The following is a 13,273-nucleotide window of genomic DNA, read 5'->3' as shown; positions in this document are numbered from 1 at the left end:
CATTAAAATGATCTAGGAATTTTTTTAAAAGTATTTTGATCTTTTTCTGCTTGCTATTCCATAAATGGAGATGATAAGAGATCAGCTGTTATATATGAAAGGGAAACAACTATTAGGAAGCCAAGTTCATAAGGATAGATTCAGTCCCTTGATACTTTACTTGTGTGAATGGAAATAGTCTACATGTGTGCCAGTACTCATAACTGAATTTCACAAAAGCTCTGCAAGAAACTTTTGCATAAATTAAAATGACAAAATGAGCCAGAAGTGTGTTTGCAGGGCCCGGCCTGAAAAGATGCTAAATATCTCATGCTCTCCAATCTAATTGAAAATGTGGGCATTTGATATTACTGTTACATAAATTGGACCTTTAAATCAAGAAAGAGAACATTTTCTTTCTGCACTATATTTAGTGAACACTGATTTTTGTCATGTAATGTTTCTTGGTGCCAAGTACGTTTTAAAGTGTTGTATAAAGGCACATTTCTGCTGAATTATTTTGGATTATATATACTTTATGCTTGGCCCAAATTTGATGCATAACTGAAATACTATTTTATTTTTTTTTTATGCATGCGGTTTGTCAAAGAACTTTGTGCTGGTAGAACGTAGGTAGCATTTATGTTCTGTCTTAAGAGGAAAAGACTGCCTGTAAGAAATTCAGTGAGACGATGAATATACTGATTATAAGCATTTTTGACTCCTTCCTGGAAAAGTTGTTTAAAACTCTTGGTAAAGAGCCATTTAGCTACAGGTAGTAGTATCTGGTTGATACATTAACTCCTCTATGATAAAGTAATTTGAAGACCTGGACAGCAGGCAGATGTTTCAGTGCCTCATTGCCTCTGTTCCTGTTGCAGGTGCATGTGACAGCATTGCAGCGATGAGTGGAATTTTAAAGAGGAAGTTTGAAGAAGTTGATGGCTCCTCACCTTGCTCCTGTGTGTGGGAATCGGATGATGACATTTCTAGCAGTGAAAGTGCTGACAGTGGAAGTAATACCCATCCATCCACTTCTAATCATTTTACTCGTAAGTACTAAAGTGGGGTGTAAGGCATGATACTACTTTTTATACAAACTAAGGAAAGGTGTGTCTTACTTGGAAGAAACACAGTGTAGACTATCTGCTTTTATTTTGAAGCATTTTTCTATTTTATTACATTTGAATGTTGACACTATGATTAATTACTTCTTTTTCAAAAAGAACTATTTCCTCTGGTAGTTGTTTATGTAAAAAAATTTTATGTCAGTGAGTTTCAGAGGGAACTCCACTTGTATACTACATAATTTACATCAAGATAGTGTGAAATGTTTTAACTATTGTCATGATTTAACCCCAGTCAGCAACTAAGTACCATGCAGCTGCTTGCTTACTCCGCCCTGCCCAATGGGATGGGGAGGATAATCAGAAAACAGTAAAACCCATGGGTTGAGATAAGAACAGATTAGTAATTGAAATAAAGTAAAAATAATAACAATAATAACTGTAAGAAACAAAAGAGGGAGAGAGAGGAATAAAATCCGAGGCAGGGGAATGGGGACAACCAACCGACAAAAAAACCCAAAACAAGTGATGCTCAATACGGTTGCTCACCGCCTGCTGACCAGTGCCCAGCCAGTCCCTGAGCAACGATTGGCCCCTCCCGGTCACCCCCGGCCCTGTATATATACTCAACATGATGTTCTATGCTGTGGAATATCCCTTTAGCTAGTTCGAGTCAGCTGCGCTGGCTCTGCTCCATCCCAGCTTCTTGTGCATCTGCTCACTGGCAGAGCACTGAAAACTTGAAAAGTCCTTGATTTAGAGTAAGCCCTACTTAACATACTGATATTTTAGTTGTTGCTACCAACATTATTCTCATACTAAATTAAAAACATAGCACTGTACCAGCTACCAGGAAGAAAAATCAAGTCTATTCCAGCTGTAGCCAGGACAGTATATATGAGAACATCTTTCATTTTGGGTGATGATCTGGGAGAAGAGGGAAAATGGGCAGTAACAAAGCTTGAAGGCCAGAGTTTCTGCTTGAGCCCTGTCTGTTCAGAGCTGAGAATGTGCATGATCTGTGACAGAATAGCTGATCCCTCTGATCATTCGTCCTGCCACCTGAATCAATGTAACCACACAGCCCTCGGTCCTTTTCTTCCACTCATTACAAGAGTAAACAGAGGAAGAAATGTGTTACTCTCCCTGAGAAGATGTTAGGTGAGACAAAGAACAGAAATCCTTTTCTTGTTCCCACTCAACCAACTGAACATGAATAGCTAATTTATGGCATATTTTCCTTTGAACTTCTCATGTTGAGGTTACCAGTTCCTAAACTCACGTAAAGCCTCATACCTGCCACAAACCACATGTGTAAATGAGTAGCTGTAAGTGATCTGGACTTCAGCTGAAATTTCATATGTAGCAGCTACAAGGGTGTCTCCATTTTTTTTAATGTCGTGTCTAATAAAGTTAGGATAGAGCTATTTGTGAGTTATGGCTGGCAGTAGACTCAGTGTAATTCCTTACCTGATAAGGAAAAAAAGCTCCTCTGGATAAAGGACACTTCTGTACCTTCTCTTTGAGCAGAGTTTTCAAAGCACACAGCACACTGAGGACTTGGCACAGCTAAGTGTGGTGGTGAAGGGGTTGTTCCCCCTCCAGTTTGAGGGGGAACACAGGAGTCTGTCCCGAAACCTGTCCTGCTTAACATCTTTATCCATCACCTGAAGGAGGTGACAGTGTGACTTGCGTCAAGTTTGCAGAGAACCACCTTGAATGGGGGCTTCTTCCTGAAGGGCATCAGCTATTCTTCTCAGAGGGACCTAGGCAGGCTGGAGAGGTGGGCTGACAGGGGGCACATAAAGTTCAGCAAAGACAAATGCAGAGTTGGGTGCCTGGGAAGGAAGAGCCCCTTGCAGCGATCCAGGCTGGGAGCTGGCTGACCGGGCAGCAGCTCTGCAAAAAGGCCCCGGGAGCTTTGGCAGACAGACAGCAAGGTGAAGGTGAGCCAGCAGCGCCCTGGCAGCCAGGAAGGGCAACAGCCCCCTGGGCTGCACGAGCAGAAACACAGCGAGCGGAGTGAGGGAAGTGACAGTGCCCCTCCGCTCAGCACCCCCTAGCCTGTACCTGGAACTGTGTGCCCAGATCTGCCCTCCCCAATGCCAGAAAGACACTGATAAAGCGGAGCAAGTTCAGCAGAGGGACACCAAGGTCATGAGAGGGCTGGAACATTTGCCCTGTGAGGAGAGGCTGAGGGACCTGACCTTGTTCAGCCTGGAGAAGGGAAGGCAGTGGGGGGAGTTGGTGGAAACCATGCAGTGCCCTTGTGAGTAGCTTACGTGGAAGGTAGGCATGCCCAGTGGCCTGTGATGTGAGGGTGCGAGGCAGTAGTTGTAGACTGAAACGAGAGATGTTCTGACTGAATGTAAGGAGAAACTTCTCACCATGAGGACAGCCAGGCTGTCCTCAACTGGAACAGGTTGCCCAGAGAGGCTGTGTAGTCTCTGGCCTTGCAGGTTCTCCAGAGCTGACTGGCGAAAGCTGTGAGCATCCTGGTCTGATATCTTAGCTGACCTTCCTTTGAGCAGGAGGCTGGACTAGAGACCTGCTGAAGTCCTTTTCAACCTGAATTACTTGTTGTGACTTTATGGCTTGTGTACGTCAGAGATTCAGAGTGATGAAGTATTGTTGCTTGTTCTCATCCCAGAACAAGCTCACTGGTAAACAGCCTGTGGTAGCAGCAAGCATGTCTCCAGGAACAGTTTGTACAGTGCTGTGAAACCTCAACGAGACTGCTTTTGGGCCTCTTCTGATAAGTCTGTAGGGAACAGTGTTTTGCTTCATCAATTTACTAGCTCAAGTCTCTCCTAGGTCTGGGATCCATTTGCAGCTTTCCACTGCCAAATGTGTGTGTATATCTCATGCTCTGATTTGATACTTTCAGTTTTGCTGCCTCACCTCTTTAAGTGCAGATGGTGGCCCAGTACTGATGATTTTCAGAAGGCCAGGTTTTCTGTAGGCTTCTTGAAGAATGTAGAATGCCAGTGGGAAGAACAAAGACTGGGATGTTTTGAGGCACAGGTAGATTTGAGATGTGCAGCTGCCCCCCCCCCCCCCCCCATCATTACTCTGTGTTGATTGTGTTTGAGGCTCTTGCTGTTGGCTCTTGGAACTTGAACTCTCCAAATTTAGCGATGGGATTTGCAGCCTGGAATTTATTCCACTTGGCAGTCTGCCAGTGCTTTGTCTACTGAATAGGCTTCAGGGCACGATGCAGATACATTTATTTTGCTTAGCCTTCATTTGTTTTCCATTTTTATGTGTGGGTTGGTTCTGGGTTTTTTTGTTTTGAGGTTTGGTTGGTTGGTTGGGGTTTTTTTTTCCCCATTTTCATTGTTTCATTCTGGACAAAGCCACAACCTATTTGCTCATGTTTCTGTAGGCAAGGGCAGTACTTTTCTAATGCAGCTCTCTAGGTAAGTACTTGTGGGGAAAAAAAAAGCCACCACCAAACATCCCTGACTGCTGTGACAGCAGACTTTATAAATCACAAAGTAAATAAAGCAGTTCAAGTGTTTTGGTAAACCAGAAATAAACAACGGAGATTGAATTTAAAGAGCTTGGCTCTCTATAGTTGAAGCTTGTACAGTTTAGCAGCATCAAAATAGAAGCCACATCTACTTCTTTCTGTAGAGGTATTTATATAGGGTGGTGAAGGATCAGCCCTGTAGCCCAAGAAAACATAGTATTTCATGTAAACTAGCTGAGGAACTTCTGGCTATTTTCCTGCTTTTTACCTCAAAGAACATTTGACAGTTCCTATGTAACAGGATTTTTTCCTGATTTTATTGGAATCCATTGTTTTTTGGAAGTGTACTTCTATATTTTTCTGGGGAGAATGGGTTTATTGGAGTGGTGACTGCAACAGATTGCTACTTACTAAAGGTTTTTCAGAGGATCTGGAATGGCATATGTTGTATCAGAATTCATTTCTTTTCCATCAGATTCTGCTAGTAGTGGTTTTCAGATTCCTGTCCTCTGTTGTTGTTATTTTATAGAATCATTTAGGTTGGAAAAGACTTCTAAGATCATAAAGTCTAACCATTAACCCAGGACTGCCAAGTCCACTGCTAAACCATGTCCATAAGCACCACATCTATGTGGTATCTAAATGCTTCCAGGGATGGTGACTCCACCACCTCCCTGGGCAGCCTGTTCCAATGCTTGACCACCCTTTCAGTGAAGAATTTTTTTCTAATACCCGATTCAAACCACCCCTGGTGCACCGTGAGGCTGTTCCCTCTTGTCCTGTGGCTTGTTCCTGGGAGAAAAGACCTTCCCCCACCTGCCTACAGCCTCCTGTCAGGCAGTTGCAGAGAGCGATAATGTCCCCCCTGAGCCTCTTTTTCTCCAGGCTAAACAACCTCAGTTCCCTCAGCTGGTCCTTGTAAGACTGTTTGTTTAGATCCTTCACCTGCTCACAGGGGGACAGTCACTGCCCTTGTCCTGCTGCCACACTGTTTTGGATACAAGCCAGGATGCTGTTGGCATTCTTGGCCACCTGGGCACACTGCTGGCTCATGTTCAGCCGGCTGTCAACCAGCACCCCCAGGTCCTTTTTGTTCAGGCAGCTTTCCAGCTGCCCTTCCCCCAAGCCTGTAGCATTGTGTGGGGTTGTTGTGACCCAAGTGCAGGACCCAGCACCTCTCCTTGTTGAACCTCATACAGTTGACCTCAGCCTCTCGATCCAGCCTGTCCAGATCCCTCTGCAGAGCCTCTTGCCCTCAAGCAGACCAACACTCCCTCCTTACCTGGTGGTATCTGCAAACTGACTGAGGTGCACTCGATCCCCTTGTCCAGATCATCGATAAAGCTATTAAACGGGACTGGCCCCATGCTGAGCCCTGGGGAGCACCACCTGTGACCGGCTGCCATCCAGGTGTAACTCCATTTACTACCACGCTTCGGGCTTGGCTTTCCAGCCAGCTTTTCACTAAGTGTAAAATATTAGTCATCAGCTTCTGGAAAATGGAAATGACAAATTTATTAACAGTCCAAAATCTCTAGATGTAAAGTGGAAATCAATAAGATTATCTGCAAATAGAGATGATTTATGTGAGAAAGTTGCAGGATTGAGTTGCATGATGTTTGAGTATGGGGCAAAATAAGAAAACTCGCTGTGCCGTTGTGGACAACTCTGTCCTCACTAGCATATGTTATATGCATAACAGCAGGCTTTTAGAATCCGTGAGACGTTTGCTCTAGCCTCATCTGAGATCAGTGTAAAATTGTTTCTCCTCTTCAGCCCACTTAATGCAGTAATCTGTTTATTCTGTACACATGTTCCCTGAAGTCTGGGCTCCTACTGTGTGCCGAAAGCTGCTCTGCTGTTCAGAACTGAAAAGATTCATACAAATTCTTCTCACCCTATCGATACATGTGCAGATTCATTGCTTCTCCAAGGGACTGCTGAGACACACAACAGCAATCTAAAAAGAATCTTTTATTATGCCATGAGCCCCACAAAAAATTGTGGTAGTGGGATGTAATATTATAACAGTATTTTACAAGCTGCGTGTGGATTAAGGCTATTGTTAACAATTAATACTGAACATTTTACATTAATCTTTCTTTTCCTGTGCTAACATGTTTTGTTCAAAAATAAATGTTGGGCATATCCAAATCTGTTAAATTATTACAGTAGCGTTATATTGCTTTTCATTTCCTCTATGGCATCCTTGGAAAGGAATGTGCCTTTTTAAAGATACAGGTCTCTGTGTGTGTATGCGTGTACACGTATGGCTTGGAAAAAGCATAACTATATATGTGTGTATATATGGGCAATTTGGAAAAGCATATATATGTTTGTATACATATATCTGTACAAGTGCGATAAACGTGATAATGGTATACAGAAGTGTTGAGTGATATTGTAACTATAAAGCTTGTAACAGAATGCCACAGAACTGAAAAGTGAGTAGCTACAGGGTTTTATACATATGTTGACTAGGGTCTGGATTGTGGTAACTGAAGAAATATGTCTTGTGTCTCTCCCACTAAGGTTTAGGGATTTGTGTGAGTCAGGTGCTTGTTTTCTAGTAAGAAGCCTGCACGCTGTATGCAGGAAACAATCTAAATAATGCCGTTCTTTTTAAGGAGACATGATTTGTGTTTCTTTGCCCTTTGAAGGAAGATTACTGTTTCACTCATGGATTGCTTGCTACTCATTTACTAGAATCAGGACTTCAATTTGTTTTAAATCAGAACTTTCTTCTAAACTCATGGTTAGGGAAGTTGACAGGTGAATTTGGGCTGGGCCAGACTTTCTCAGGTGCAACTGGAAAGTTTCTCTTATTTGTGTCCATTAACCTTCTGTGGATTGCTGAAGCACCTCACAGACCAGCTAGGCTCACCCCTGCCATTAAATACTATTTTTAAGCAGGGTGGGGTTGGGGGGGGATCAGTCAGTGGAGCTGTTTAACAGTTCTGGAAAGTGCTATATCAATCATGATAAAATGTTTTATATTTAAGGTAATTCTAGGAAAGCATAGGGAATACCAGTACCTGTTTGCTCTCTATTGAAAATATGTGTACCGTGTTATTTGAAAGAATAAATTAAAGCTAGAGAGTGAAAATATCTCTTAAGGAAACTAACTGAAAACAAAAAAAAAAAGTCCCTCAGTTTCTCCATAAAACTCAATTCAAGGCTTCTGAAGTTGTGTTTTGTTTGTTTGTTTTTCTTAAAAGGTCTGAATACTTCCACATTCACATTGCTGCTTTTCATGTTATTTGTGGTTAATCAACTCAGTTTGCTCACCCACAGTGAGGCCAGCCCAGCGATATTCCTGTGTATGATGATTCTCTTTTCAGCAGGGTGGTCTCTGCTTAAAGGGCAAATGATAGCAGTAAGCCAGTTCTGCCAGTTAGTAATCATGAAGTATCAAAGTGGTTCCAGTAAAAGGCAGGAAGACCTCTGGTGTGTGGAGTTGGTCTGTGCTTTGGCTCTGGGAGATGGAGAGTGAAAGACTCTTGTAGTCTTTGTTAGTCAACAGTAGAGTTTTATTTTACTGAGTTTCATGTCATAGGGAAAGAACCCGAAATAACGTTTGGCGTGGAGCTGGACCACCCTGGGTTGGGGCGGAGGCCTGCAAATTAGAAGTCATCTTCTGAACGGCATATATGTGAGAGACAGAAACTAATAGCAACATAGACTTTTGAAGTTATTTGCCTCAGTTTTGAAATGCCAAAAATGGGATCTCTGGAACACTGAGGACGCTGTCCAAAAGTCCCTCCAAGGTATCTCAGACATGTGGTCAAAGAAATTCAGTCCTCTTAAGTGGAGCCTTGTACTGAATATTCTGGGAAGAGTGTCTCTGCTGTTAATGTAGCCAATGTGTAGAGCAGGAGTAATAAATACTATTATTTTCCAGGCTCTGACCAGATTATTAAAAAAAGTAATCCTACCTGTTGTTTTAGGATTCTTTGTTAGATTTGGAGAACCGGCTGACTCCCTAGTTAAATCCACTGAAGCATTTCCAGCATGAAAACCTGAGCCAGCAGACATTTTCCATTATCTTCTTGTTATGTCATGGCTGACTTCAGTTTTTACGGTTTCTATGACAACTGTGATTTCTGATTGGTAAAGACTAAAGTACTAACAGATTTTTTTGACTATACAGTATTTTTCCATCAAAGGAGTACAGTGAAAACATCAAGGTGCTTTTTGCTAATCAGTATTGTAATTGAATTGCTGCCTAAACGTGGATACCTGTTTTGTGGCAGATTCCACATACACTGATTTTTCAGATAGATGAGAAAATAGGCCTGTTACTGGTTTCTGGAAAATTAATGATAATTTATACTTCCAATTTAAGGTACTCTTATTTTTCAAATCATATAGATACTCACGTTCCAATGTTAACCCTTAAAGAAATGTACTTATCAAGACATGGCTCAAAGCAACACCAGGTTGTTTTCTGAGATTCTTTGGCAATTCTTGCAGGTCAGCAAAATGGTACTTTGGAACTACTGATGGGATTTCATCAGGTGGGAATAAAAAAAAAAAGTGAGAGGAACAAGAGCGTGACTTGCTGGATTATAAGAGAACAGAGAGAGTGGTCAGAATGCACAGGTGAACAACTAGTGGTTACTGGGGAAATACAGAGAGGAGCTAATGAAGAACTGATGAGGGTGGGAAGATGGCTTGTTGGCTATGTCATGTATGAAGGAAAAGAGAGAAGGAGGTTCCCTGAGACAAGAGGAACTTGACAAGCAACAGGGTGTTTTTCAGTGAGAGCAAGAAAGCAGTGGTAACAGATTTTACTTGATAAATATGTCAGTTTGCAGAAAGGGCTACAGATTGGCTGGCTCATAACTGGGAAAAGAGGGAGGGCTAATGAACAGAATGAGGATGAGCCAGTTTAACAAGATCAAAGGAATTTAATGCTCCAGCAGTTTGCAAATTCTTATTCAGTGAAAGTGACTCATCCTCTTTCACTACATCGATGTGTGTGGAACATATTCAAAAACACATTAGAAAATTACTGGGAAATGTTGATTGAGATTCTGTAGCGCTTCTGGATCTGTTCTGCATCTATTTGTTAGAGAAAAGCACCTTGCACTGAGAATGTATGTATAAATCCTGGTCCATATTCAGGACTATGTACTCTCAGTGGGTCTGCAACCATCTTCTGCAGGCAGATCTGGGATCCCTAGTTCAGAATGATGCTAACACAATGTATGAAAGGGTATTTGCTGATGGGCTCTTGTCTGTGAGATTTGCTAAAAATTAAACATGATGGTTGGATTTTGTCCTTGATTTGTGATTCAGAATAAAAATTAGATTAACAATTGGAGTATTATGCCAGATTGAATCTTAGTGACTAGTTTTAGGCTTTTGATAGCAGCTGATGCAAAATAATTTGAATAACTTTACAGTCTAATTCATAATTTCATTTCACATGTAATGTGGAATTTCTTTTTTCTCACCTGTGATGTGCATACAATTTTAGACACATGAAATCATGATGACCGTGGCTTTCTTGATGAAGAGGAATGTATCTAAGCTCACAGTTTCTCAGAAGTTGTTCTTTTCATCTGATTCCTAGCTTGAATTTGAACCAGTCTTACCCAACATCCTTTTCTGGAGAAACGATAAGGCTGGAGTGTAGATGGGCTTTATTTTAGAAGAAGAGTTGCTCCATGGTCTTTGACAAATAATATCAGAATTTTAAAATGTGTTTCTAAATGTGAAATCTGTAAGATGGCTTAGATACTAGGAGTAGCTGTCCTCTTCAGACATGAAGCATTATAACATTTGGATACCAGTGAAAGCTGTGGGTGGCCTGATACCATGACATCAGCTTCTGTAGGGAAACAATTGATGAATCAGATCACAAAGGAGGGAAAAATGGATTTTTCTGTTACCAGTTTATAACTTCTAATAGCTTCTTTTTTGTCTGAAATTTTTTTCTTCATGCTTGCTTTCTCAAGACTGCTCGATCCTAGCACTAGCTTTTATTTCTAGTGAGAGTCCCACTGGCAGTTCAGCAGCTTTGTTTGAATTTTCTTCATGTGCTCTCACAAAGCAAATGAAGCTTCAGAAAGATCCTTACAATATCCCCTCCTCTTATCTAGTGCGATGTTTTGTTTTGTGTTTAGTACATTTTTGGCATTTTATACTGGTTTACACCTTTTACCACCAATCTTTAAAGATGTTTTGAAATTTAAGGCCAAATTAGAGTTAGTGCTTTTAACAAATTACATTGTCTTACTGTCAATTACTGTAAACTTTTAAAGTAATTTTAGCATTTACCAGCATCGATACATGAGCCATTGGGTACTGTTTTCTCCTTGCTGAATGCTGCTCTGCTGTTTTTTGCTTACACAAGCAATTGATTTAGCAGTAGGCATGACTGAGGGGAGGTCACACCAGAAGGACAGTGACATTAAGGCACGGTTTCTACTGGTAGCGGATCTTCTTTTAGAAGATAGAAGAGGTGTCTTCTATCCAGTGGCTTGCTCCTGCTCAAAGGTTTTTCCCTATCAGTTGATAGTTTCCAAATCTGTTGTTTGTGTGACCATGTTGTAAGAGATCTTAAGTCTCTAGCAGTAAGCTGGGAACAGCCTTCTGTGTGGGTTTGGTTTGGTTTCATTTTGTTTGTGGTATGGTTTTTTTAATAGACTAGTAGTTGTGCTTGCAAAGCAGAATTAACAAGCAGATGAACTTAGGAGTTTTTTCTTGGTGCTTCAAGATGAAACTGTTCTAATGCTTACAAGAAAGATGCAGCTATCTTCTTATTTGTGTTTTTAGTATTATGAGCCTTCAGGGATCAAGAGTTTTATATTCTGATTTTTATTATGTCATTTGTATTGTACTAGGGCTTTTTGGCGCTCTTGGGCCTAGGCTTGGACCTGCTTAAGGTGAAGGGCTGTGTCTGTACACAGAAAATACAGACTTGTTCAGATAATTTAGTCGTATAAGACAGCAAGCATATAGAGTAAATGTGGAACTGCAGGGAGGAATGGATCCATGGAAATTACTGACCTGTGAGCAAAAAATTAACGAACTTTGATAGATAGAAACATTAGGGAAAAATAAAAGTATTCTGCCTGCTGGAGGCTTTTTTGTCTTCCAGCTTTCTTCCTCTGTAGACCAGCCTCATCTCCCACATGTATTATAGTCTTGCTGTTTGCTGGTGTCCTGGTGCTCAAGGAAGTTTTCTGGTGTGCACCAAGCATGAGGTGTGTTGAAGATCCTGATCCTTACAGGAATGTAAAAAAACAGAGCACTGGTGTGTCGTCGCCCTGTCCCATGTCTGCCCCCCCACTCCCACCCCCAAATACCATAGTGACATTTTCAGCAGCTCCAGTTAGAAGAATATATACAAATCATTATTTCTTTGGAATTTGCCAGTTCATTGAAGTTACATGGATTGTTTGATTTTTGCCAAAGCTCTTTTAGCAAAACCAGACAAATTTCTTTGTTCCATGACAGCTTCGCTGTTTGGCTTCCCAGCAGTCTTGCTGTGGTGTTTTGTGTTCATCTATCAGTGGTTTTGAGCTTGCAAGAGTTTAAAGCAAGTGAGGCGACATGATTCTTTGTTGATGCCATTTAACACTATTGATTATTATTCTTCTTTTCACTAAATATGTAGCATTTTTGGTGTTTTGATTGTGTATATGAACAGTGACGCTACCCTACCACAATATAGTTGTAGCACTAATAGCATTAAGGTGGGTGGGTAGCATCCAGACCTCAAAGCCTGTATTAGAGTTTTCATAATACCCGATCAAAATAAATAAATAAATAAATTAATTAATTAATAACTGGTTTAGCCTGAACTCACATAATAGTGAAATGACTTTTCTAAAGGGGAAAACCAGTTAGCAGTTGTCAAGGACATTGGCTTGTCCTATTATTGCCCAGTTCACTATCAAAGCCAATTAGAGTATTTTTGTAATGTGGAGTCTTTTGTATTTTAATAAATTCATCATCAACTGTGTATGCCCCAGAGCAATGGTGGTGAGAAAGGGGTTTTCACCATCAGACTGACTGAAGACTTAATACCGCTTCCTCCCAAGTGAGGTTTTAACTGCTACTATCCTGGCTCCAGCCTTATTAGATGACTGGGTTTCACTGTGTGCTTGTGTGCAAAACAATATTATGTCAACCCATTAACACCCCCTTGCAATGGATGTACTGAATACACCATCGCTGAACTTGCTGGGTGCTTATCAAAGAGAGCTTAACCTAATGTGAGTGCTTTCTGAACTTCAGTGTTACTGATGTTTAGCGGGTTGCTCTGTGTAAATATTTTTCTTGCAACTTCTTGTAAAGACAATTTTCTCCCTTTTGGAGACTCTAGGCTTGAGATGCAGATGAGAGAGTACACTTTTGGTACTGAAAGTTAGGTTTTGTGTGTTTCCAACTGGTTAGCCAAGTAGTTTATCTGCACAAGGATATCAGGGGATACTTTTGAAAATGTTAAAGCAGGAGTTATGTTTGGAAGTAAACTAATGGTAATTCCAAGCACTCCTTTAGCTCTTCCTTATTTTAACTGAAGGATGGCTGTATTTGTACATCACCTGCTAGCAAAGAAAGCCATAGGCAGTGGTCATCTGTAGAGCTATAGTTCAGCAGTGGTTACTATGGAAACTGTAGGTGACCTATATTTTACCAAAAAGTGGTAAAGTTTCTGTGATTTTTTTTTTTTAAATGCAGCACACATTGATATCTACTGCTGTTCATTTTTTACACATTTACTTAAGTAGTCTTAGTTTTG

General features: G+C 41.0%; 1 protein-coding gene across 2 annotated transcripts in view; it reads left to right on the top strand.

Moving 5' to 3' along the window:
• The window catches only part of CSRNP3 (cysteine and serine rich nuclear protein 3), a 111,801-nt gene that overhangs the window by 29,477 nt on the left and 69,051 nt on the right, over window positions 1–13,273 (top strand). For both annotated transcript variants that reach the window (XM_056350316.1, XM_056350317.1), the window contains exon 2: window positions 861–1,031. In XM_056350316.1, the coding sequence (XP_056206291.1) occupies window positions 884–1,031 (148 nt within the window). In that variant the 5' untranslated portion in view covers window positions 861–883. The remainder of the gene's footprint in view (window positions 1–860; window positions 1,032–13,273) is intronic.

This window comes from Falco biarmicus, chromosome 8 (assembly GCF_023638135.1).
Source record: "Falco biarmicus isolate bFalBia1 chromosome 8, bFalBia1.pri, whole genome shotgun sequence".
Taxonomy (NCBI): domain Eukaryota; kingdom Metazoa; phylum Chordata; class Aves; order Falconiformes; family Falconidae; genus Falco; species Falco biarmicus.
Note: the sequence above shows the minus strand (reverse complement) of the source record. Positions and strands in the feature narration are given on the sequence as shown.